Raw genomic sequence first — 25389 nt, forward strand, 5'->3', positions numbered from 1 at the left:
AATGAGATCGAAAGATTGCAGATGCTCTTCCAAACAAACAAAAAAGTACCGTTTGATCAGTGAGGATTCCAAGAACAAAAGAGCTTCATCATAAACAAATGTCATATAATGCATCCAAGCTTGACAACAACAATATAATAATAATATAAGAAAAAGGATTCCTCAATCTATTTACTCAGCTTCCTCAACAGAAGCTTCGATTCGAAGGAGAACGAATCCAACCGCAACGCCAACGAGAGTAAGAGCGTTCATGATTGCTGCAATCTTGAAAATCTCTCCGACCGCGTTACAGGTCGAGGTCAATGCTCCTCCACGACTTGTGCGTCCTTTGAGAGACATCACGACGTTTGCAAAGCACTGTTCGGTGCAGACTGGTAATCCCATAGAGACAACCTTGTTGTTCTGTGCCTTGAGACCACCGTAAGAATTTAGTCCTCTTACGTAAGAAACTTTCATCTCCGATTTCATCTGTGCCTGTCCGGACTTGAACGCAGTTCCCGTTCTTGTCCATGCAACCACCGCCGGCGCCGCTGCTGTAGCCATTCCTTTTTGCTGAAAATTTACATTAGATTGTTTCAATAATTAGCAGACAGTGAGAAAAACAAGACAGAAGAGAAGAGACAGGATACCTAATGAATTAAGTTTTGAAGGATGCAACAGAAAGTGGGTCGACTCAAGTATGAGAGAAGCAAAAGAAGGGAAGCTTTATATTTTAGAGAAATAGGAGATTGCGGATAAGGTGGGTGTGGCTGCCACAGCCACTAACGACGAGAGATAGATAGGATAATCAAATATCCGTGAACACACGTTTCTCATCGCTTCTTTTCTTATTTTTTCTCATTTTCACTTTTACAGTTTTACTCCTCTTTAATTTTTCACCGCTTTTTTTTTATTCTGCTTACGGACAAATACAAATTTTCGATGTACTAGAATCTATCTTTTCGTTTACGGATTTTGTATTTTAACATGTTTGGATTTAGGTTTTATCGTTTTTCTCATCTTCTTTTCTTAAATTTAATTTATGTGATCTGAGTAACAAAATTTTATATCTTATGTAGATCTAAAAATCTCTTCCCTTGGATCAACCCAATACTTTTTTCTGGACCAGAGCTAATTGTGTACTATACATTGCATTCTTCTTTATCGCCATATTGTACTTCAGCTCCATATGATTGATTATGAACCTGAACGTTCCCTGTCCTAAGTCCCAACATTTCCCAAACTCCGACCACTAGTGGCACCAGCTGTCCCATTCCGTTGTTTGTTATCGTGAAACTATTAATTATTTACTTATCATCTGTCAAGACAAACACTGAACAGCGTCAACAAAAAAAACATCGAACATACAAAATATTATTTACTTATTATCTGTTTCACAAATGCACTAAAGATTGTATTTCAAATTTTCGATTAAATATATAACAACATGATGACCATGTTACAGTTCTTTTTTTTGCTAGAAAATTTTCAGGAGATGTGCACAACAGAAATAATTATTATCAAGTTTGAAGAAGTTACATGGTTTAATCACAAATATAGGAAGATTACAAAAAACCTTTATAATTAAAAATGTTCAAACTTAACTCCACGTTATACAACACTGCATCATAAAACTATAATTTTTTTTTTTGCATTCAAAGTTAATATTAAAGTAAAATGATTCGTTCGAAGTTCTTCCAAGCTTGTTATTTGGGCAGTAAACCACAAACCGTGATTACTGTCTCCGATGACTGCTGGCTCCACCAGTGGACGAAGAGACACTCCCTTCGGACATAAAAGGCTCTGAATGCGATATGACCTGTTGTTGCTGTTGCTGGTGCATCATGCCGATTTGGTTCATGTCAATGAAAGATTCTGAAACTCCCCAAACTTTTACCGACTTATCCAGACTTCCACTATACACAATCCATTTTTTGTCTTTATGTTCCGACACTTCACGGTCTGCTTCTACCGCCAAACATTTTACAGGACCTGTGTGACCAGTAAGCACAGAAAGACATGTATGAATATTCGCATCTCTCTTCCACACACATATTGTCTTATCAGCAGATCCACTAAAGACAAGGCTGCCGGCAACTTCAAGGCAAAGAACAGCAAGCTTGTGTCCTTTCAAAACACCACCGTAGTTCAACTGCTTCTCTCTCTCCCAAAAGTTCACCAATCCATCACTCGAACCAAAGTAGACAGCAGCACCATTCTTACTCACAGCCAAAGCAGTGACTGCACTTTCTTGCTTAGTCAACGTCTGCATGAGCGTGTGTTTTGTGTATTTTCCTTTTTGCTCACGCTTCCATGCTTTTACCGTTCCATCAGCTGATCCGGAGAAAACAATCGCTTCGGTTGTCGACACCACTGAGTTCACAGCATCATCGTGAGCAGGGATCGATTCTAGACATTTCGAATCAGAGATTCTCCACACCTTGATGGTTCGATCCCACGACGCAGAATACAACAGCCCTTGTTCGTCATTTAGGCTCAGACAAGAGATAGCATCTGCATGCTTGATCCAAAGCGCGGTGCGGTTCTTCTTCACCTCAACGTAGTTTCTCGGTTTGAGAGAGGCCTTGAAAATATCCTTCAGAGTAGGCAGCGTGCCAGACCGTTTGTGCAAGCTTTGGTTCTTCGGAGATACTTTCCAAACGCGGATCTTACCGTCCTGGTGACCCGTGAAGATTTTCTCCCCTGATATCACAATGGCCTTTACCAACCCACTGTTGCATTTAAATGCGCTGAACTCCTTCAGATTCTTCCAGACACGTATGTTTTTGCTGTCGGAACCGGTGTAGAGAAGATCTTTCGTGGCCGCTAAAGAATAGATGTGGCCTTCTTCGCGAACAAGCGAGCCAATAAGGCCGTTCTGAGGTAGGTTTTCTTCGACGTTGGGCCATTGAGTTTGAGCAAATGGATTCGCTTGGTTCCAAGGAGACATCATCATTGGAGAACCTTCGCAGCTCATTCTATCGTACATGCCTGTGCCGACCGCAGATGCACTGCTGTTGCGTACGCCGTACTCTTCCTCTGTTTGGTTAGTCGTTGTGGATGCGAGATTCGGATCAGAATGCATCATATTGCCATATTTTGCTCTAGGAATACTATCCGCTTCGGCGAACATTTTTTTAATGTATGCTTAACTTCTGGTAATTTAAAAACTTTTGAATTAATTATTTCGTAAGAAAGAAAGAAAGGATATTAGATTTTTGAGATTGGAAGGGGGTTGGGTTTTCGCTTAAGAATGATGATGTGATACAAATATAGCTGTGGCAGGGAGCAATTCGAGAATGGTTGGTTGAACTTTTTTTGGTTATCGTGTCTGTCAACTTAATCTAATTCAGGAAAACTCTTGTTGATTCATCTTCCATGTTACACATCCGTTCTAACTATATCCTAGCGATTTTTTTTACTATTTGTATATTCCCTTCAAATAGATTTGTAGTTTTAAAAGGGAGGCAGCAGAGAATTACCGTTAGAATATATGCCAGCATAAATAGAAGGAAGTGGTTATATTATATTAGTCTGCTTCCATGCTAAACAACTACTGGTTTGTACACCATATGTCTAGAATGCTACTAGCTATTATTGATATTATCTTTTTGGATCTGATTAAAAATAGGTAGTGGAGTTACTTTCACATAAATAAGATCTCTTCGATAATTTTTTTATAACCAAAATACTTGGCAACAATACTAGCTTTTGGGGTTTAAAATAGGTAAAAGAGCAATCACATATTGAAAATCATTTTTAAATACATTTATATACTAAATTATAAAATCATATTTCGTTCACCTTAAATTATAGATGTTCTAAGAATTTTTAAAACTTACTTTTGCTGAAGATATATATCATCTATTAATTTAACCAAAAACTTCTACCATTACATCTAATTACTTTAGGCACTTTTAGTATGATTCTTTGGATGTAGTGTAAAGAGTTTAAAAGTAATTGTTGTTGAGATGTAAAATCCTTTTAAACTCTGAAATCTCATGATAAAATACTAACAATCCAAATACAAAATAGAAAGAGACAAAGTAGATTACAAAGTTGAGAAAATAAAGTCAATGCTTGGATCTCTTGGGAGTCTGTGAATCGTAGGCATCCAAAGAAGCAACATCCCCACCCTCCTTCTCCATCTTCTTTCTCGTCATTATTTTATTGATCTTGTTAAGCTCGTTGTTAAGTTTCTGGTCACGGTTCTGCTTCTTTGTCTTTCTACCGTCTTGCATCTTTACCCCAAACTGGAACGCTGCTTTTGGCATGGCTTCCTTCTGCTCATTATATTTTTCCCATTCCTCTTCAGTCTCAAAATCCCATCGATGTAAACCCCCTTTTGCCTGTTTCATGTAACATCAACACCCCAGAAACTGTAACTTTTCTCTCTTTCACTATTGACAAAAAAAGGGATATGTGATTGAACCAGGGAGGGAGTACATTACCTTTCCGCCCATGTCCATTTTAGACAAATCAGCTTCTTCATCGCTACCGACAACCTCATGGTTGTACTCTTGGTAACCCGGGTAACACTCTGAATAACTCTCGGATACAAAAGTTGGATCTTTCTCCCGTGCGTCTTTCTCCCTCAACTGTTGAAGCCTTTGGTCATCACGCTTGAACACTGATCCCAAACCCCTATCTTTCTCTTCCTGAGACATTAGTTGAGGATCTTGCAAAATATCCGTTTCTGGTTGGGCAACGTAACCCTCCATTCCAGGCTGTAGGTACTGCTCTTGATACAAAGTTTGCTCCGCGTATTGGTAATCCTGCCACTCTCCCGGATACTCCGCAGCCAGTCCTTGAGTATGCATTTCACCATATCCACTAATATCTTGCCATTCTTGACCAGCAGTTGGCTGTACTGGACCATACACTGGCTCAGCGAAATAAGAGACTTTCTCCTTATCCCTGGGAGATTCTTCCATGTCCTCAGAAATAGGACTTAGCGTCAAATCTTTACCGGGAACAGTGTATTCGACGCCATCACCAACAAATATGTCATTTTCCTCTGCCCTGGCAACAGGGGGTACTTCTTCTTTGTTACTCGAATCCATATGGTTAATCCCAGCGGGTAATGGCGGCGGAGGAGGAGGAGGTAAAACTTCCCTTTGAATAATGTTCTTAGATCCGTTCTCAGCCTTAGACTGATTATTGTCTTCATCATATCCATGCGCAATAGTTGACGTCTTTCCTGCATTTAAAGAAGTTGCAGAGAACGTGATTGGAAGGGGGGAAGGAATAAAACAAATTGCATAAATATTAAGATGGAAAAAAAAATTAAGATTCCTAAATGACTAGAAACAAGCCGATGTCTTCAACAAGGCATAATACAAATTTCTAAAAGGAAGTCAAAGAACCATGCCTACGTATATCGAGTGGCCACAAAAAGTATTATAATACAACTACCTTCCTTCAGAATTGATAACAAAAAGACAATAACCGAACACAACCAGACATCATAGATAATACTACTAGAATGTAGTTGAAGACTAGGAATACTCTTTAATACTTGGCTCCCACTTGTTAACTAGACAACTAGCAAATTTAGGGGGAAAGCAGAAACAATTTGAGGATATTTTTTTTTAACCAGTTTGTAAGCGAGGGCAGTACTGCTATTACAAAATCTGTGTTACAATGCAAGTGTAGCTAGGAAATGCACAACATGTATGATCTTACAGTGAGGATTACCTTTGCCATCTTTTTCTTTCTTTTTCTTCTTGAGAACTTTCCCCGTGGATCCAAGGCGAAGGTATGTCATGATTTTAGCAATTCGATCAAGCACCGAGCCATCAACATTGACTGTCACAAGTTCCTGTCGGAGAAAGAATAAATAGCATTAGTGCATGCTCATGATTCAATTATCACCGCAACTGCAGCAGCGCTTTCATTAAAAAAAATTAAACTGTCTTTTTCACCAATACGAATTTTTGATCCAAGATTCAGCAGGAAAAATGATGAATACATATTTTTAAAGAAAATTAATATATTAGTTTACCACAAAAGTATGCTTATTTCAATTAAATCACCACAGAAATTTCATATGTAACAATCACTGTATACAGTCCTAAGAAATCTTCAAGATCAAGAAGACCAATGCAACAAGGAGTTAGAAATATACGTACGTCTGGTAATGGACAGTCAGCTTTACTCCGATATAACGTGGTCGGTATGTCATGGGTATAGCCGCCCTCCTAAACTCAGCAAAAATAGTAACAAAGAGTAAATCAAATTATTATGATACAACAAGAGTACTCAGGTAATAAGTGTTTGACTAAAATCATACTGAGGTTAGCTGGCTTAACTGAGTATTAGACACTTGTGAACTAACTAAAAAATAATTTGAAGGAAACTTCATTCATAACACTACTGAGTAGTAAACAGTATATTCAACCTTTTGTCCTCTTATTTGATCTAATTTTGCAAAAGCAGAACTGAAGGACTTTTCAACCAATTCTGCTGATACGATTCTTAAAATCAATTACAAACTCAAGCTACCTTCTTAAGATTTTCCTGAGACTGAAAGACAAAACGTGTGGAAGCAGAATAGACATGTAACTATAAAAGTAGAAAATGCATTATTACCATATCATAAACAAAAGTCATTCTGCCGGGAAGGAAGAGCTCATTAGACTTGATGATAGTTTGAGGTTTGACAATCCACTGGTAAACCGACTGAAAGACATGACAAAGAGACATCACATCAAAGCTTTAATCAAAATCCCAAAACTTGCGCAAAATTAACATACCTTTGCAGCTGCAGTACGGAAAGTAACTCGTTGATCCTCCTTAGGCGCACTGTAAAAGAAAGAGGAAAAAAATTGCGGATAAGAGTCAAGTAAAAAAAACAAATATAATAAAAAAAACTTACCTAGCCTTCCCACCACCACCATCATCTTCAGTGTCAGGCTTCTTGTCAATCTCGCTCCTAACTTTGTTCAGCAGAGCATAATCCAACCCCTTAACCAAATGCGTATGCTCAACATCACCTACCAAAATAATTCAAACTCAATTTAAGAGAAAAAAACATAAACGTAATAATAAAAAAGTAACACACGAACCTCCAAGATACTTGCTGTTCTCTATAGAGAGCTTAAGTGCATCGGCAGCACTACACGACAAAAAGGAAAAAGACTCGGTTAAGATTTAGATTAGAGAAACTGGAGCAATCAGGGGGGGGGGGACGAGTGTTCACTGGATATCAACAGCGCCGGGAGGAGCAACGGCGTGGAAAGAGCCGAGCTCGGAGGGGTCGTAATCAGGATTCTGATTCTCCCTTCGTTCCTTCGCGCGGTCTCTGTACTTTAGACTATCGGAATCTTCTGATTTCTCCTCCCTATTGAAACGAGAGAGGTAATTGTTAATTAATCATTATCAATTTGATGCGGGAAAAGAGAGGGTACGGAGATTGATTACTCACTTCCGACGAGCAGCAGCAATCTTTTCCTTGTAATTAGATTTCGAAGAACTCATTTAGATTCGATTTCGATTTCAACTTGTAAGCGATTTTGGCTGAATCACGCCTAGGGTTTACAAACTGTTCTTCTTCGATTGAGTCGGATACAATATCATCACCGACTATTTTTGTTAGCAATATTTCGGTTTGCTGTCCGGTTTACTTCGGTTATTTTCTTCGCTTATCGGTTTAATCTATTTTTTAGAATAAACCAAAATTGACCTTGTTCCTTTTTTTTTTTTTTTCTGTCAACAGTTACATAATAGAGATTCATCTAGAGATCTGAGCACAACACATAAACAAAGCATCGACGATACATAAGTGTCCTTGATGATCTACTACAAGTCTACAACCATATTAGCTCTCAACACACACGTCATCATAGATTCATTTATGTACAAACAAACTATTTCTCATCGAAAAAGAAATGTAACGTAGACTGCGTCTCCTTGGAGTTTCCTTTTCCTTGCTTCTTCCTTCCGTGTTTCCCACAGCTTTTATCATCTTGCATCCTCACCACAACAGACTGTTGTTGTTTCCATGGCTTTTCTTGAGCTGAAAATAACTCATAATCTCGCTTTCTTCCACTCGACTTCCCGGTTAACTCTAACCCACCAGTCTCCACGGATTCACCTTCCTTCTTTACAGATTCAGGAGGAGATGCAACGGCTGAGCTATCTCCAACTAATGGTTCGGCTTTCTCCTCATCCACTTGTTTGATTTCATCATTGCTATCCGAGACTAGGACCCCTTCAAGTATAGGTTCCTCTTTCGGACCAGCTGGGATGGTTTCTTTGTCTCTTTCTTCTGTTTTGGGCTGCTTTGCTGAGAAAAACTTGGAGATCAAGCTGTTTTGTGAGGCCTTTAACGGTATCTGCTTACACCAAAACTGCTTGAGAACGCAGACTAGTAACACTAATAAATAAGGGGAAACTGGTTAAACCGTACCTGTTGAATACGCTCTGGTCCATCAAAAGATAGTTTACCAATTGCAGAGGTTACTGGATACCATACCTGAAAAATTCAAGCTCAAGAGTATGCACAAAAACAAATCCTTGTCTGCAGTTTCATAAGGATTTTTCATAAGGTGCAAGTAATGGCTGCAGTTTCACAAAAACAAATTAAAGCTTACCAAATCCGATTTTTCATAAGGTGCAAGTAATGGCTGCAGTTTCGACGTTGAGGGATCATCTAACCATGTATCGACTGAATCCTTGTCTCCCAAAATTACTGGCATTCTGTCTTTAAGTCAAAAATAAACAAAGAATCAGAAACTCAAGCAAAGGGTCCATAGAGAATATACAATATCCAACTTTATTATGTTATGTTGCTACTAAGAATCAGAAATGTAACTTTCATATTAACTAATGTATTTTATAACTCACCATGGAGCCAATCCAAGGCTGACGAGGAAGCAGTGGTCAAAATCGTGAAGGTATAAAGTGTCTCACCTGCACAGAAAAGAGTAACTCCTATCTTGTAAAATTCATTCAAAGCGGACAAGATATTTCAGCTACCATAATAAACAAATGATGAATTCATCTCTAAGTGTTGCGTCAAGTATATATAAGCACAGATAGCCAGAAGATATTGAGTGTACAGAGATAAGAAATTCACACCTCCTGAGTTCTGCCAAGAATCAAAAAGAGCAGCAAAGACCAAAGGCCTCTCATCCTTAAAATGGATGTAGTAGGGTTGCTTTTTTGAGCCTTCCTTTTTCCACTCATAGAACCTTCAAGATGAATCTCACTATATAAGTACTTTTTTTGGGATATACATCTACTTACAGTAACATAACATCAGAATTTTTCTGAAATTTTCTTAACAGTTTTGTGATCCTAAGAATAATATAAGTAAGTAAGGGATATCTTCACATACAGATGAAACATGGGCTAAGAATAATAAAAGAGATAATAGAGATACCCATCAACTGCAACAAGGCACCTATTCTTTGGAAGCAATCGACGAAAAGATGCTTTCTCAGCTATCGATTCAGACCGAGCATTAAACTGCAAAAAATATGATCAGTATCTCAGGACAGGAATCAGAGAACTTAAACAGATGTAAAACCAAAATAGTAAAGTTTTTACCATTTTGAAGAAATCAGGCTTATCAGTTTTCTTAGTGAAGCCAGGGACTAATCCCCACTTCATACAGTGAACAGCAACACCATCTTTGTCTCTCCGTAGAACCGGCATATAAGATCCAGGCGCAACATTGTAAGAAGGACGATAACTGTATAACCGACAAAAAACAACGATGTTCTGAGGACCCACAGTCAAATAGAAAGAAAAAATGTAAAAGGAGAAAAAGAGAAAAACCATTCGAGATGAAGAAAACGGGCAGGAGGGCCATGACGGTGACAAGCCCTGCGGACATCTTCAGGTCTCAGAGTACAGCGAGCCCTGCCGCACATCTTACTATGTTCGTGTCGGAGAAGAAAACCCCTATGACAAATAGAGCCGTCAGGCCTGCTGTTCCCACTAAATCGTTAATCGAACCATGGCCCCCTTTTGGCTTGTTCAATAAATTAAAAAGATAAAAAGACGTTCGGTTTGGATCTTTTCGATATTCGAGTCTAGAGTTTCTCTCAGATTAAAGATTTCAACCTCAGGTATTTATAAATTTCGATTCTAATTTGGTTCCGTATTTATAAATTTCGATTCTAATTTGGTTCCGGTCAGTTCAGGTTTCAAATTTTCAGTGTTAAAAATTCCAGTCATATTCAGAAATTTATAAATTTTGATTCACATTTAATTCAGATCTTTGCGAATTCGGTTTAGGATTCAAATAACATGTTTAAATTAAAAAATAAAACTTATATATAATTAAAAAAATTCAAAATCTAAAAAAATGATAATACATTACATATAAATTTGAATAATGACTACCAAAATAAATTAATTTAACATATAAATTGATTTGACTTAAATATTTGGATATGAGTATTATTCAGATGTTTAGACATTTACTTTTGAATACTTGTATTTGTATATTAAAATATATTATTTTTTAGATTTAATATATTCAAATGTACTTGTATTTGTACATTTAATATATTATTTTTTGGATACTCGAAATACTTCGGTTTGTATTGGGTTTGGTTCTGAATCTCTAAATACCAAAATTTTGAATTTATTCGGATATTTAACCAATTTCTATTCGGATTTAATACTACTTTTTGGAGAATTCGTTTTAATTTTTTAGAATTTGGTTTTTATCCCCCTAGTGGAAGCTCTTGTCACTATTATGAAATTTGATTTTAATTTTTACAAATGGTTACTCCACTACAATAATTACTTTAGAGACAATTATGTCAATATACACAAATCATAGATAAATTAAGAAACTATCATAAATCATAAGAAAAACTCATGTCCACGTAGACATTTGTATCCCCTTTTCCTTTTTATTCATGCCCTAAAATAACATTTTGTTTTTCTTTCTTTTCCAAACTTACATCTTTTTCTCTTTCTCTCCGAGTTTTCTCAACTTCTATTAAGATTAAAGTTTATTTTCAAATCAATCGATCTTCTTCTTAAATCTTCAAATCATCACCTACTTTATTTTCGACACCAATCATATGGTAACCTCATCCTCCACTTCAATCCATCTGTGTCACCATCACAACAATAACTTGATGTTTGAAACACCATGGATGCGAGTGAATCATGGATTCAAAGAAAGCCAAACCTCCAAACATGTTCTCTTGGATATTTATTCCAAACGCAATTACTATAACTTTTTCTCCAGTATATGTATCTTTGAGTTGAACTTTTGAAATTGAAAATCAATAGTTAAATTAGAAAATGTGATAACACTTACAAAGATAACGATTAACTTAGAACAATAACCTATTTAGTAGCATCTAACAAATCATGTATCAGCTAAAGTTAGTTATCTCTCGACATCTCACCAACCATTGTAAAAAGTGTCTTACAAGTTAGATAACAACTAACTAAACATGTACAAGCTAATTATAAAGTTATCATGGTAACCTATACGTTTCATCTAACAACCACGTATCATATGAAAAACTGTTTTGTAGCGCAAGAAGTTTAACGCTAAGTTTTACTGTAAAATGTTATATAGATTGTTAGTGGACAACTTGTTTTTTAGAAAAAAACTTATCATGTACCGAAACCAATAATCGTAATGTAGTATGTCATTTAAAATGTAAAACATATGTTATATGTAATTAATTGGTTTTGCATATAATACAATAATGATTAACCGTAAAGAATATATACATTAAATAGATAATGATTAAGTTAGTTCAGTAACCAATCTTGTAGCATTTAATCAAATATGTATCAGCCAACACAAGCTATTTATAAACATCTTACCCACAAATTAAAAAAGCGTCAACATCTTTTGTAACAGTTAAAGAAAAATATATCAGCTAACGGAAATATATTATGTAAAAATTAACAAATCATATATCGAGCCACACCTATTTGAAACATCTATCGAACAATTTTTAAATCATATGGCACCACCTGTTGGTAACAATTATCTCAACGTGTATATGCTCACAAGGCTTAACCAAACATGTTATATAGCAAAAGGGTACTCATAATTGAAATGTGAAATTCAGGTCATCATCAACAAATTTAAGAAGAACCAACTTTTTCTTGATTATACAGTCCATTTATACGGCCATGTGTTTTTACCAACATGTATGCATCAACACGTGAATTGAAGAGATCTCTCATGTATGAGTCATGGACTCGCTTTGAACCTTCAATATCGTGGTCAACATCGAAAAAACTAACAAAAATGCTGTTTTGGATGAACTTGTCGATGAGATAATTTTATTGGATCCATAACGGTGGAAAGAGAAAAAAGAAGAAGATTGTATTTCTAAAAAAAAAATAGTGTAATAAAAGATTAGGAAAGATGAAGAGAGAAATAATATTATTATTTGGTAAGAGATTTTATGGAGATACTAAAGGGAGAAGGAAGAAGTATGGATAGGGGCTGACAGGGCTGTGGCTGGGGCAAAGACAAGTGCAAGAACAATATTGGAATTTAGAAATATCAATGGTGTTTAGAGTAATTAACTAATTATGGATTTTTCTAGGTATATGAGACTTGATTTCTTTTTTTTTTTTTTTAATTTTTAAAGAGAATTCTAAATATACTATGTCTCTCATTTTTTATTGATTATAATTTTCAGCTTTTCAGTTAAAACTAATTTACTCAATTATTTATTTCAACAAAAATCTAACACAACTATTATTTAACATAAGTTCAACTTTATCGTATAGTAAATTTACTACTTGTTATGAATAAACAAACAAAGACATCATATTTTATAAAAAAAACACCATGCATATATATTTTCTATAAGTAATTAAGAAAAATATTTTGAAGTAAAAATCATGTTATTTATTTTTGATTCTTCTTAACCGAGCTAAAATTTTTAGAAATAATTATTTTAATGTTATTTGATCTATAAATCTAATTAAATGCAAATAATAGTTGAACTGTGATATTAATTAGTTAATATTAATATATATAAAATTTATTTTGGTAAAATATAATAATAAATAAAAGTTAAAGACTAATTTAATTTAAAACTTTCATTCCAAAAAAAATGAGGATATAAAACATATATTAATTTGAAACAATACTGTTCAGTATTTTATTTTGAAGCAAAAAATTAAATAATATTGAAACAAAACTTATTTCAGAATAAATCAAAAAGCTAAGAATGAAGGGTTAGACCATCCACAACGCGAGATTTTAATGAATCCTTAAGTCCAAATCCTTAACTATTAGGCATATAATAATAATATTTAACCCAAATAACATAAGGATCAGTCATTTGCTAAGGATTAAAATGTATTGATCCTTGTTGACGTGGCACATCAATTTTGTCCGTCGAGTGAAGGGTTTCACGTGTTCGTTTCATTTGAGTCTAGACGAGAAAAAAAGAAGTTAGTCTCGGCGATAAGGCGATTATGATCTCTCCGGGTAAAGAAGGTAAATCGAAGGGTTCTGTTGTTGATTTCCTTTGATTCTTGGGATTTACATTCGATTTCATGTCGTTTTCTTTGCAAATTAGGTTACGGAATAGGGGAATTGTGTTTTCAATCGAATCGGTGAAATTTGGGGTTTTTGCAGATTCACGGACAAGGAAGGCCTACAAGAAGATATCTCTTTTGCTTGATCCAAGTTTCTTAGATCTATGTTTAATACACGTTGGAGAGGTATCGAAGAAAGTAGATGAAGTATGTGTAGGGGAGGTGAGAATACTCCATCATAAATCTCTCAGAACCTTGTATTTGCTTTTGATCACAAGAGAGTTCTGAGTTTATTTCTTAAAGATCTTTTCTTTTACAATCTGTTCGTAACACCGAGATCGAACTTGAGAGAGAGAGAGAGACAGGTTCTCGTTTTTCATCATCATCAGAAGTCTACAGAGTCTCTCCACTATATCAGCCTCTTTGCTTTGATGAATGGTCCTTGAGAATGCAAGCTGCTCTGAGATCGGTCTCGGTATCAAAGATTCTTGTTCTTGAACCATTTCAATCAAACCTTTGCCATTCCTCGCCATTGTTGATGTAGATAGTGACCTCGAGATTGCCTCTGATTTGGAATAGACTTTCAGCTGCTCTGTCTCTGTCGCACCCTTCCATCTGGCTGGCTGGTAAACAAAGTTTGACTACTTCTCATGTTGATTGAGGAGCAGTGCAGGGGATAATACTTTCAGCTGCTCTGTCTTTGGTTAGTTTAAGACTACAAGTTTGACTCTTTGTTGATACTTTATTGTACTAGAATTATATATTGCTGTGGGTGTTTGGAATATTGTAAAGCTGGAGGAGTCTGATGAAGATCTTGGCAGACACATACACAATGATGATAAAGATGTGTTTAGGAAGATGATCAGAGTGTGTGAACCAGATGCAGACACTCAAAAGGCTTGCGTTTTGTTAGATGAAATGATCGACCATCAGGTGTGACTTTTGAGAGAGTAAGACAGCTGCTTCTCAAACAAAGGTAGATGAGAGGTGTGATCAAGTTTGTTAATAAGAAGATGAATCTTTTGGTCGAGTGAGCCGAGCCTTTGTGTGATTGATTGTCAAGTTTGCAGCTGGCTCTAAGCTTCTTATAATATTTCTTTTACAAAACATGTTTTGGTTCATGATCTATTTCAATTGTTGTAAACTTGTAACTCAAGGTTGAAACCAACAGAGCGTTACGGTTTAGATTACCTGAGAGACTAAATTAAAACACAACAAAAGCTTACTCATGTAAGAAGTCTAAAAGACACCATGAAATATCCGAAATTCCCCTAAATTCAAAAGCAAAAACATAGAAAGTTTGGTTATCGTAACAGAGCGTTATGGCTGGAACTTACAACGGCTGGATCTTCAATATTTTAAAACAAAATATTTTTTTTTTATTTTTCTTATGTTTTGTTTTTTAATGGTAGTTACTAATTTCTTATGATTTTCTCTTCTTTTTTTTAACTTTTTAAAAATTTATTAATTTTTTATTCTTAAGGATTTCAATGGTGGTAACACCATTGGACATACAAATTTCATTAGAATCCTTAACTCTTAAAAAAAAAAATAATAATAAAATATACTTAAGGACTCCAATGGTAGTAACACCATTGGAGATGCTCTTAGGGATGGTCTTAGCTAATTGCCTAATTCTAATTTGTTTGGTTGATGATATACAATGAGAGTTATCTGCTTTTTATTGTTATTTTTCAATTTTATTTTCATGAAAATTATGAAAGACAGACAAGTGGAAAACAAGTGTTTTAGGCATTGGTCCAACAGACCGTCAGAAAATGGTCGCATAAAACCCTAACCACAACACATACTCTTCTTCTTCTACTCATCACGAAATGGCGACACGAACGGACACTGCACCTGTCTTCGATCTCAATGACTTCCCCAGAGACATAGACCAAGAAGACAGCGACTGTTACATCTTCTCCGCCCCTCTCTCCTCCCGCGGCTCCACAAAACGCGAAGCCATCTCCGTCGAGAGTTACGACCGTGATCGCAGCCTCAGAATCAAATCCGAACCGCCAATCTTCATAGATCTCGATCAATACAACGGCGGCGAAGAAGAAGGTGACGACGATCTCATAATCCTCCGTTTCCCTCCACCAGCTCGCAAATTTCTAGAGAAAGGCCAGTCCTCGAACAGCAAGCCCCCCCGGAGAAGACCCCTGACCTTCTTCGACTGCGAGATTTGCGTCGAATCAAAACCAACGGTCGAGTCGTTTCGAATCAGCGGGTGCCCTCACTCCTACTGCAGCGATTGCGTCTCCAGATACATCGCCGCTAAATTACAAGACAACCTGCTCTCCATCGGCTGTCCTGTCTCCGGCTGTACGGGGCGCCTCGAGCCGGATCAGTGCCGTCCCATCCTGCCGCGGGAGGTTTTCGATCGGTGGGGAGACGCTCTCTGCGAGGCTGTGGTGATGCGTTCGAAGAGGTTCTACTGTCCGTACAAGGACTGCTCTGCTCTGGTTTTCTTGGACGAGGGCCAAGACGGCGGGAACTTGAAGGAATCTGAGTGTCCTCATTGTAATAGAATGGTGTGTGCAGCGTGCGGGACGCAGTGGCATCCCGAGATTACCTGCGAGGAGTTTCAGAAGCTGGCTGATAACGAAAGAGGGAGGGATGACATTTTGCTGAAGAAAATGGCGGAGTCTCACAAATGGGCGAGATGCCCTTCTTGCAAATTCTACATTGAGAAGTCTCAAGGTTGCTTATACATGAAGTGCAGGTAACTTTTTTTTTATCTTAATAATGCAATATTTTAATGACAGTTCTGAGCTTTTTAATACTACTTGTGTGCAGGTGTGGGTTGGCTTTTTGCTACAACTGTGGAACACCATCTAGGGACCATACTCATTATTGTTATAGTTGCAAGCGTTGACGTACTAGATTTTTTATTATGTATTATTTTATGATTTATGGATTTGGATTCTCTGTTTGGTAACAATCTAGCATCACAATTTTCTTTGGATCATCCTTATTTATATGGAATTGTCTTTCACACCAGTAAGTTCGTGTTCACTTGGGGATGAATAACAGTTTGAGCCTTTTTTTTTTTTGAACGAACTACTTGAATAATAAAAGAGAAAAGAGTTACTCTCCACCAGGAGATATTACAACCCGCTTAAGGCAGCCTTTGCTAAAGAGTCTGCGACAACATTACCCAACCGAGGGGTGAAATAAAAGGAGATAGATTCAAACCTAGCACTCAAAACTCTAATATCAAACAGCACACTCTGTAGTAAAACTGTTGAGGAAGAAGAGTTGAGGAGGTTGATGAGAGACTTCAAATCAGAGAAGATATTCAGCTGAGAGAAATCATTAGTGACTGCATCCAAGAGAGCAGCTTTTACCGCGAGAGCTTCTGCCACTACAACTATGTGACGTCGGTTAGTGGAATGGTGTTTCAACTCAACACCAGAGGGGTCAGAGAAGACCCAGCCTTGACCACTGTTTCCAGTATGAGGGTTCCAAGCTCCATCTGTAAAGCAATTAAGGCCGGACAGAATAGAGCGCACCAGCGCATGATAGGGGAGTCGGGTAACAGAGTGCTTGTTAGCCTGAGAAGCTTCTTCCCAGCTACGAGCATCTTTTAGAACTTTTAAGACCAGCTCCGACTCAGAACATTACTTATCCTCGAAAATCAACTTGTTGCGCGCCTTCCACAGATGTCAATACAACAGAGGATAGATTGGAGTACTTCCAAGTCCCGTAGGTGGGAGGTTTATCATTCTAGTGTTGCTAATAAGCAATTCCCTCATGGAAGACACATTATCTGCATCGGGTTTGAGCCTAAGGATAGGAAGTGAATATGGAATACATAATTTATCTTTGTTTCCAGTGTAGTGGTTGCAACATGTTGACTACTGATGGACAAAGACGCAAAGATGTTTGGTTGTAAACAAGAACAATTTCTGAATGTTGATTCTCCTTATTTTCTAAATTTCTGTTCACTGTTTAACAGGGGTTACAAGTTATCGTATACACACAGAAGGCTCATTTGGCTACTTCATCAATTATCTCAAAACAGACTGCTTGAAATGAAAATTATCATGTCCTAATCTTTGGAATAGATTTATGCAAATAACTCAAAACTAGTTCGTAATAAGAAAACCTACTCTGAAAAAGTAACCGAAGAATCCACTTTTCCTATTTTCTTGGCTCTCAGCCGGAATTATTTTCCGGTGCTCTAGTTACCATATTGAGTGTTTCCCTTTTTGGTTCTGGTGATCCCTTTGTTTCCCTATAATTTTAGTGTGAGCCTTTTTGTTTGAAAATTGAAACAGATCCGGCTTTTTCTTCTTTCAGTTATTGTTTAGCCATGCCTTCAATCAAATATGCTTCTGAAGATGCAAATATTAGGTGGACAGTTTGAACCAATTGGAAGTACAGGATGCGAGCAGAATGATTGAGATGTAGTAGAGCTGAAGACTTGAAAACTGAACCGATAGCCAAGTTGGAGACAGTCTAAAGATCACTTGGAGAAAAAACAGCTGGATCACCTTGGACGGTCCAAGGGAAATCTCGTCGTGGAAATTTCATAAAGGCTTAGTAAATTATTTAGGGAATTTGTCACATTTGGAGATTCTGAAATATGTCTTTGGGAGGCTAGGTTAGGCGATTGGCTATTAGGTATAAATAATCTTCTTTAGCATGTGTATTAGGGTAATCACTCGAATTATATTTTTAGCACAAGTGTGGGTCTTCATAACATTTAAGGTGAGTGAAAAGCACAAAAAAGGGTTAAGAAGAGAGGTTCTAAAGTTATGTATTCCACCTTAGGTTGTGTGAGGCCATAACAAAAAGTCAAGAGTGTCTTGATCTTGTTGAAGTTATATTTAAAAAGAGACTTGTTCATATTAAAAAACTTCTAATATATACATCTTTATAGATACATACATTAGTTTACTTTGTGTTACAGTTTCAACTATAGCTCTTGCATTTACAGTAGCATTAGCGTTAAAGCAATTTCTAATCTAAACAGTCACAATATGCCTAAATTTATTTTGATAAGGAAAAATTCAGTACAAATAACACAAAATAGGCTAAGCATGGTGCATTACAACATTATAAAACAAACCTGTACATATTAATACTCACCTGGTATCCTTGTTCGAAAACGTGTTCTCGGTGGCCTGATACTCACCGGAAAAGTGTGCACGGTGAGAGACTGTGGCGTTTTGGCTTGATTCGGTCAGTTAGTAAGAAAAAATAAAAGACCATTATTCTTGTAATTTAAAGCTTGAGGTCACAAACTAGCTTATAAATCTGTTAATTTTAAGTTGAACCCACAATATCAACAATAAAAACAGCAAAATCACAAGTAAAAAGAAAAGGTGATTGTGAATTCGTAGTCAAGAGGTTGAAGACGAAGATAAATTGGTAATTTCTTAGTTCATTTAACCTAAACCTGATTCTTTTTTAAAAAAATGGGCAATTCTACTTTCGAAAACGAGACTTCTACCAATTATAGCGGACCTCTACCCACACACCGCACGTCAAATTTGGAATAGATCAAATTTGGTATATATGCACATATTTAACATATAATAGATAAATTTCTTAAAATTAATTTCCGATTAATCTTTATGTAATCTCTAATTTTTTTTTTGGTGTTAGGTCCAATCCGAACGTAAAACATATGAGGAAGGCCTAGCGTATTTCTGAATAGGGCCTAGTATAAATAAAAATGTCCTATGGTGTAGTTATAAACTTGGAAAGTGTCACACCACCTTGTAATATTCTCTAATAAAAGTTTGCTACTTTTTCTTTTGTTTATAACCCAACCGAGTTCAAGCCAAATTAAACCAAAAGAATTTAGATTTATTTGTGGTTTGTTTTTTAACCCTGAAAAGCTCAATCGAACATAACCAAAAATCCAAATTATTGGTCCAGTTTCTAATTTGGAATCTGCTAAATTTATTGGTAAACTAATTGTGGTTTTGTGATTTGACTTGTGAGTTATGAGTTGTGACCCAGCGGAGGGGAGAGTAATATAAATTTCTGACTTGTGGCACATGATGTAAGACCAAGATTGTAGGCTTGAAGCACGTTCAAAAACATTGTTTATATCGCTACAGACTTGTCGATTAGCTCCACCTAAAGAAGCACCGCATATTCTTATATGATATTCAAACATGTACTAAATCTTCTCGAAGCCTAATAATTATAAACGTACAAGCATTTTATTTTGTTGTTGTCATCGAGCAGAAAAATAATTTAATGATTTTTAAAAATAGAAAAATATTGCAAGATTTTAAAAGATCATATGATAGAGGCCAGCACGTTGTCTTGTTGCAGGCTACATAAATAATCAAACAACTTAGCAGATACACATCTAACGGCCACATTTTCATCGTTGAGCTGATCATTTTATCTCCTTGTAAGAGAGTTTCACCATTCCTAGTTTCCTGATAAATCGTTCCTTCGATCTTCATTCTCTGCTTTTCATATAACTTGGGTCTCATTTCCATCAAACCTTCTTTTCTGGACTACTTTTCATGTCGGGTGACCATATATCATTTTCTCTTCAACTATTCAGGTAAGCATTTTACTTTTATTAGCTTTCTCAGATCTTTTGGGAGTAATTTACGAGTAGCACTCATTCATAATCTCTCGATGAGTCCATCTGATATTTCCTTTTATTAGTCAACGAATCCAATCTTATTAATGAGCTAAGAACAAAACCATTATCTTATTTATTTACCGATTCGAAGATTGAAAAGTAATCATATTAGAATGAACATAAATGATGGTCGATCCTCTTTTCTGTTTTTCTGATTGAATTGATTCTATATTTTGAGATGACAGTAGAAGTCGAATATATTTTTTTCTTTCTTATAAAATATACTCCCTCTGTTTTTTTTATATGACATTGTAGAGTATGAAGCACCCAATACAATACCTTTTCTATACTCATCATTGTCACTATATTTTGCATTGTCGATTTTGGAAAACGTCAATTATATTGAAACAAAAAATGATTATAAAACGACAGTTATACCAGAAATGAGGGAGTAATAAATGAAGAGAGATTATTTATTTTATTTATTTTAGACAGATTGATTTTTTTCCGTCATTGATCACTTTTTACATGTATAAAATTACAGAACAAAAAGGTTTGAACACTGAATGAACAAACAAGTCCGGAAAAAAAAATCAACGAGAAATGTCAGAGTTGATGACTTTGGTGCTGTGTAGCCGGCGGGAGTAGAGTAAGAAAAGTAACATAAAAACATTAAAAAAAAAAAAAAAAGAAAAATGCAAGAGGCTGTATTCCTCTTCAGCGAGGAGAATCTAAACAAGGGGCAATCCTCAGGGGGTCGTAGTGGCGGGGCCACCAAATATAAACAGAGTTCCCGCCGCGTGGTCCCCACGACAAACTGCGAGCTGAGTGACGGGACGGCCGAGATTAGAATAGTAGAGAAAGTTTTGAAGAACGGTGACCTTTACAACGGAGGCTTATCGGCGGGGGTGCCTCACGGTACAGGGAAGTATCTGTGGTCGGATGGTTGCATGTACGAAGGGGAGTGGACACGTGGCAAAGCGAGTGGGAAAGGGCGTTTTTCTTGGCCGTCTGGAGCTACCTACGAGGGTCAGTTCAAGGATGGTCGAATGGACGGCGAGGGAACGTTCATAGGAATCGACGGCGATACTTACAGAGGGCACTGGCTTTGGGGGAGGAAGCATGGCTACGGAGAGAAGAGGTACGCGAACGGCGACGTTTACCAAGGGAACTGGAAGGCTAATCTGCAAGACGGTAGCGGACGTTATGTGTGGTGCGATGGGAATGAGTACGTGGGAGAGTGGAAGAACGGTGTTATCTCTGGGAAAGGGATCATGACTTGGGCTAACGGAAACCGTTACGAAGGGCTGTGGGAAAACGGAGCTCCGGTTGGGAAAGGGGTTTTGAGTTGGAACGAGGAGAAGACGAGTAATAATAATCAGTTCGGTGGGTGGGGGAGGAAGAACAAAAAGAAAGATGATGAGATTGTGCAGCAGCAAAAGCTCTCTTCGGTAGAGACTTTGTCAAAGAATACAAACTTTCCGCGGATTTGTATATCGGAACTGGAGGATTCGAACACGTGTGATAATGTAGAGGCGGGGTCGATGTTGAGTCCGTACACGAGCGAGTCAGATACAGGTGATAACGAGTATGAGTGGGCAAGGAGCCCTTTGCTTTTGGAGAGTGGTGGTGCCATGAGTTCGCAGCAAAGTCCGAGATGGCTGGATGAAGGGGATGTAAAAAAACCGGGGTATACGGTTACTGCCGGACATAAAAGTTATGATTTGATGTTGAATCTACAGCTTGGCATCAGATATTCTGTTGGCAAACATGCTTCGGTTTTGAGGGAGCTTAGGCATTGTGATTTTGATCCCAAGGATAAACAATGGACCAGGTTTCCCCCCGAAGGATCTAAGTGTACACCTCCCCATCAGTCCATCGATTTTAAATGGAAAGACTACTGCCCCATTGTGTTTAGGTACGGGAGAAATATAATAGGAGTTGAGGGACTCTCTTGATAAAAAAAAGGTTTAATTTTATCTAATGGTTCGTTTATTGTGGTCAAAACAGGCATCTAAGAGAGTTATTTACTATAGATCCAGCGGATTACATGCTCGCTATTTGTGGAGATGAATCTCTTCGGGAATTTTCTTCTCCTGGAAAGAGTGGAAGCTCCTTTTACCTGACTCAAGACGAACGTTTCATGATCAAAACCATGAAGAAATCTGAAATAAAGGTAATTTTGCTTCACATTGCTTTAGGGCCATAATAATAATATGACCTGAGCTTTGTAAACCATCATTAGGTGTTGCTTAAGATGCTCCCAAATTATTATGAGCATGTCTCCAAGTACAAGAACTCATTGGTCACCAAGTTTTTCGGGGTGCATTGTGTCAAACCAGTAGGAGGCCAAAAGGTATGGGGAAATGTTCTTTTGTTACGTATTGTTGATGTCTTGATGAGATCAAATAAAAACATTATTCTTGTTTTGTGACCAAAAAATAAATAAATTTATAACAGACTCGGTTCATAGTGATGGGAAATCTATTTTGTTCGGAGTATCGTATACACAAACGGTTTGACCTGAAAGGTTCATCGCATGGCCGTACGATTGACAAGGATGAAGGTGAAATCGACGAGACCACAACACTCAAAGACTTGGATCTCAAGTATGTCTTTCGACTCGAGACCTCGTGGTTTCATGCCTTTATCAACCAAATCGACATCGACTGTGAGTTTCTTGAAGCTGAGCGGATTATGGATTATAGTCTCTTAATTGGTCTCCATTTCCGGGAATCTTGCTTGCGTGACGATATTTCCTTGGGGATCGGTATTAATCATTCAGACATTTCTTTCAACTTATTTCAATTTGTATTTTTAAAAATAAAATAAATTTCTACCTTTCTTCTGTTAACTGAGAAATTAGTTACTTTATTTATTTAGGTCGAAGAGATCAGGAAGACAAATTGATGAGAGGATATAATTCGCTTCCGAATATGGACTCTGTCACGCAGACTTGGTACCTTCTCTTACCAATTTATTTTGGATAGATAAATACAAAACATCCCTGATATATTATTCTTTATTTTAAAAAGATGTAATTTTTTTAAAAAAAATTACATATATTAAAAATATATTAAATATTGATTATCAATATATTATTTTTTTATAGTTAACTATTTCCATAACTTTTAACAGATATAATTTTTATGAACATAAATTATCTTTTTAAGTTTACAATCTATCATTAAATAATGCATTAAAATGTAAAAGATAGTTTTTACAATTTTATTTTTCTAAAACTTGGATATTTTGGAAAGGGAGCAAGTGTATTTGGGAAACATTACAACATGTAAGTTATGTCATGTGTCATCATTAGAATGATTATTAATATTTTTTAAAAAATAAATTGGTCAATCTAAAAAAATATTATACTTCTTATTAAATAACTTTAAAATTAATTAGTAATCTTTTAAAAAATTAATTATTTCCTAAAAAAAAAACTATAGAATTACTTAAAATCATTAAAATATAAATGACAATTAATGATTTTGAATAATAAATATTTAAAATCCTTTATCGTTTTTTAATTTTATATTATTAAAACAAATTACACAATCACATTAACTATATAATAAAAGTTAATTTTTTCATAATGTTATATTTAAAAAATTAAAATAATTATAAATTACTAAAATTGTTAAAGTCTCACATTGAAAATTTTATGATCAATAGTTTTAATATTTTGTATAATATTTGTCTTGACAATATTTGTCTTGCATTGAAAATGTAGTAATGGACCATTAATTAGACTTGGGGAAAGTACACCCGCAAAAGCAGAGCAGGTGAGCAGATTTGAGGAAGAAGCGTGGGAAGATGACAACATTGACAACTCGAATCCAAAGAGTACAAGGAAGGAGGTTGTTGACGTGATCCTGTACTTCGGTATTATTGATATTCTTCAAGACTATGATATCACTAAAAAGTTGGAGCACGCCTACAAGTCACTCCATGCAGATCCCACTTCTATATCAGCTGTTGATCCCAAGCTTTATTCCAAAAGGTTTAGAGACTTTATAAACAAGATATTTATTGAAGACAAATGAGAAAATATAATATGCAACAGCTGCACAAGTTTAAAGACCAAGAATCTAAAGATCCACCAAGAGTTATATTGTACATTGGAATCTCTAGGCATGTGATTGGTATTTAACCTTTTGGCTTTTCAATTCTGAATGTTCAAAACGTGTAGGCCATTAAACACCATGAAATCAAACACCTAGTAATGTTGCTCGATTTCAGGATGTTGAAGAGATTGCCTGCGGCTGTTTTAACATGATTTTATTGGGAGGGGGAGGGGGGGGGGGGGGGGTGGTTCATAAATTTTATAATTTACAATGGCTTATTTTTCCTCATTTATTGGAGAGAATAGGTTTTTGGTGCTTTCTCAATTTTCTTTTTGAATAGTTCTTAAAATTTATTCAGAAAAACACTTTTGTACAGATTTAGCTACTTAAAAAACATAGCATTAATTGTTTTTTTTTAAACATAGTATATTATGGAGAAACTAAAGTCTTGTAGCAAGCCATGAATGAAGTTGTCCATCATACTTTCGGGTTTCGAGTAACATTGACTGTGAGGCATTGTTTCCTGACCTGCATGTCAAGCATCTTCACCATCGATGCGGTTAGAGTTTGGAGAGCTCCATGTCTTCTGTTATTCGGTTCACGCCAAAGTGAATAAAGAGTGATATGGAAAATATATCTCAAGAGGAAAAAATGCTTTGTTTCTTGCATTGAGTCGATAAGAAACCCAATTAAGTCTTCCCAGTGCATAGTATACCGCGAGAGGAGAACACTGGCTGAACATACTTCTTGAGAAAAGTCGTAATTAAAAAAGAGATGGTCTCACGATTCCGAATAGTGTTGGCAGAGAATACACATAATAGGGTCAGAGCCGGTATTGGGCAAAGCCTAACGAAACATTGGCTTTAAGTCCTCAATTTTTTTGAAAAATATTACATAGAAAAAGCTTACTGTAGGGTCAATACCCACTTCCACGCAAGCATACAGTCTGCAGTTGTAACCGATTATGCATGGCCATTGGCCAGCCACGTGAGGAAATCATATTTTGGATTAGCATTAGCAAACCATACACACGAATACCAGCTCACTATTGGTGCAATACTCCTCAAAAGATTGTAAGTATTTTTGTTTGTACTGAATTGTCTTATGAAAGTCTCTGCATTATGTTTCCATAAAGTAACATCATCACCTACGGTCATTTTCATACGCGCTGTTGGTTCAGAGCTTCAATCATACCATAGATTTCCAATCTGTGTTGTCTTGTCCGACGAGTTAGAGTAGTTGTTACACTTGCAGTCAAAGAGATTCCCATATCAATGCATCTCCTCA

General features: G+C 36.4%; 6 protein-coding genes and 2 long non-coding RNA genes across 10 annotated transcripts; 4 read left to right on the forward strand and 4 right to left on the reverse strand.

The window, feature by feature from the left end:
- Positions 1-27: 27 nt before the first annotated feature.
- On the reverse strand, positions 28-17843 carry LOC103842140. 3 transcript variants are annotated; one of them, XM_033278982.1, is made up of 3 exons: positions 17839-17843; positions 8649-8654; positions 28-552 (listed from the first exon to the last, which is right to left on the reverse strand). In XM_033278982.1, the coding sequence occupies exon 3, from the start codon at positions 541-543 to the stop codon at positions 172-174; it is 372 nt and encodes a 123-aa protein (XP_033134873.1). In that variant the 5' UTR covers positions 544-552; positions 8649-8654; positions 17839-17843; the 3' UTR covers positions 28-171. The 3 variants fall into 3 exon arrangements, with proteins under 3 accessions (XP_033134873.1, XP_009117004.1, XP_033134872.1); XM_009118756.3 differs by lacking the exons at positions 8649-8654; positions 17839-17843 and adding an exon at positions 630-722; XM_033278981.1 differs by lacking the exons at positions 8649-8654; positions 17839-17843 and adding an exon at positions 633-711 and having other exon boundaries at positions 28-554.
- On the reverse strand, positions 1484-3215 carry LOC103842141 (protein JINGUBANG). The gene has a single exon (XM_009118757.3). It carries the CDS (start codon positions 3110-3112, stop codon positions 1715-1717), a length of 1398 nt encoding a protein of 465 aa, XP_009117005.1. The 5' UTR covers positions 3113-3215; the 3' UTR covers positions 1484-1714.
- Positions 3937-7628, reverse strand: LOC103842145 (suppressor of mec-8 and unc-52 protein homolog 2). Its single transcript, XM_009118760.3, has 10 exons — positions 7406-7628; positions 7181-7321; positions 7047-7096; positions 6857-6974; positions 6735-6783; positions 6571-6660; positions 6111-6179; positions 5677-5800; positions 4431-5179; positions 3937-4328 (listed from the first exon to the last, which is right to left on the reverse strand). Exons 1-10 carry the CDS (start codon positions 7456-7458, stop codon positions 4053-4055), a joined length of 1719 nt encoding a protein of 572 aa, XP_009117008.1. The 5' UTR covers positions 7459-7628; the 3' UTR covers positions 3937-4052.
- Positions 7679-10043, reverse strand: LOC103842142 (SOS response-associated protein YoqW). Its single transcript, XM_009118758.3, has 8 exons — positions 9763-10043; positions 9532-9676; positions 9365-9450; positions 9061-9173; positions 8827-8892; positions 8574-8683; positions 8390-8455; positions 7679-8315 (listed from the first exon to the last, which is right to left on the reverse strand). Exons 1-8 carry the CDS (start codon positions 9855-9857, stop codon positions 7848-7850), a joined length of 1149 nt encoding a protein of 382 aa, XP_009117006.1. The 5' UTR covers positions 9858-10043; the 3' UTR covers positions 7679-7847.
- On the forward strand, positions 8315-8691 carry LOC117127941. The gene is made up of 2 exons (XR_004450932.1): positions 8315-8498; positions 8548-8691. It is a non-coding gene; the product is annotated as an uncharacterized LOC117127941 (long non-coding RNA).
- LOC103842146 lies at positions 11803-14660 on the forward strand. Its single transcript, XR_001955980.2, has 2 exons — positions 11803-13429; positions 13571-14660. It is a non-coding gene; the product is annotated as an uncharacterized LOC103842146 (long non-coding RNA).
- On the forward strand, positions 14869-16476 carry LOC103842147 (probable E3 ubiquitin-protein ligase RNF144A-A). The gene is made up of 2 exons (XM_009118761.3): positions 14869-16198; positions 16273-16476. Exons 1-2 carry the CDS (start codon positions 15306-15308, stop codon positions 16349-16351), a joined length of 972 nt encoding a protein of 323 aa, XP_009117009.1. The 5' UTR covers positions 14869-15305; the 3' UTR covers positions 16352-16476.
- A 1801-nt stretch (positions 17844-19644) lies between the features above and the next one.
- On the forward strand, positions 19645-24271 carry LOC103842149 (phosphatidylinositol 4-phosphate 5-kinase 3). The gene is made up of 7 exons (XM_009118763.2): positions 19645-20011; positions 20580-21953; positions 22046-22211; positions 22281-22391; positions 22496-22805; positions 22919-22994; positions 23769-24271. The coding sequence occupies exons 2-7, from the start codon at positions 20731-20733 to the stop codon at positions 24079-24081; spliced, it is 2199 nt and encodes a 732-aa protein (XP_009117011.1). The 5' UTR covers positions 19645-20011; positions 20580-20730; the 3' UTR covers positions 24082-24271.
- Positions 24272-25389: the final 1118 nt, after the last annotated feature.

The sequence above is a fragment of the Brassica rapa genome, chromosome A09, assembly GCF_000309985.2.
Source record: "Brassica rapa cultivar Chiifu-401-42 chromosome A09, CAAS_Brap_v3.01, whole genome shotgun sequence".
NCBI classification, from domain to species: domain Eukaryota; kingdom Viridiplantae; phylum Streptophyta; class Magnoliopsida; order Brassicales; family Brassicaceae; genus Brassica; species Brassica rapa.

What these genes read in the sequence shown, in the direction of transcription:
- LOC103842147 (XM_009118761.3), top strand. Translation starts at nt 15,306, where the DNA reads ATGGCGACACGAACGGACACTGCACCTGTCTTCGATCTCAATGACTTC. An exon ending in TGCTTATACATGAAGTGCAG is followed by an intron (nt 16,199 to 16,272) that starts GTAACTTTTTTT and finishes ACTTGTGTGCAG; the next exon opens with GTGTGGGTTGGCTTTTTGCT.
- LOC103842145 (XM_009118760.3), bottom strand. Translation starts at nt 7,458, where the DNA reads ATGAGTTCTTCGAAATCTAATTACAAGGAAAAGATTGCTGCTGCTCGT. An exon ending in GAACAGCAAGTATCTTGGAG is followed by an intron (nt 6,975 to 7,046) that starts GTTCGTGTGTTA and finishes TTATTTTGGTAG; the next exon opens with GTGATGTTGAGCATACGCAT. An exon ending in GGTGGTGGTGGGAAGGCTAG is followed by an intron (nt 6,784 to 6,856) that starts GTAAGTTTTTTT and finishes TTTCTTTTACAG; the next exon opens with TGCGCCTAAGGAGGATCAAC.
- LOC103842149 (XM_009118763.2), top strand. Translation starts at nt 20,731, where the DNA reads ATGCAAGAGGCTGTATTCCTCTTCAGCGAGGAGAATCTAAACAAGGGG. An exon ending in TGAAGAAATCTGAAATAAAG is followed by an intron (nt 22,212 to 22,280) that starts GTAATTTTGCTT and finishes AACCATCATTAG; the next exon opens with GTGTTGCTTAAGATGCTCCC. An exon ending in GACTCTGTCACGCAGACTTG is followed by an intron (nt 22,995 to 23,768) that starts GTACCTTCTCTT and finishes TTGAAAATGTAG; the next exon opens with TAATGGACCATTAATTAGAC.
- LOC103842141 (XM_009118757.3), bottom strand. Translation starts at nt 3,112, where the DNA reads ATGTTCGCCGAAGCGGATAGTATTCCTAGAGCAAAATATGGCAATATG.
- LOC103842142 (XM_009118758.3), bottom strand. Translation starts at nt 9,857, where the DNA reads ATGTGCGGCAGGGCTCGCTGTACTCTGAGACCTGAAGATGTCCGCAGG. An exon ending in CTTATGAAAAATCGGATTTG is followed by an intron (nt 8,456 to 8,573) that starts GTAAGCTTTAAT and finishes TGAATTTTTCAG; the next exon opens with GTATGGTATCCAGTAACCTC. An exon ending in GACCAGAGCGTATTCAACAG is followed by an intron (nt 8,316 to 8,389) that starts GTACGGTTTAAC and finishes TGGTGTAAGCAG; the next exon opens with ATACCGTTAAAGGCCTCACA.
- LOC103842140 (XM_033278982.1), bottom strand. Translation starts at nt 543, where the DNA reads ATGGCTACAGCAGCGGCGCCGGCGGTGGTTGCATGGACAAGAACGGGA.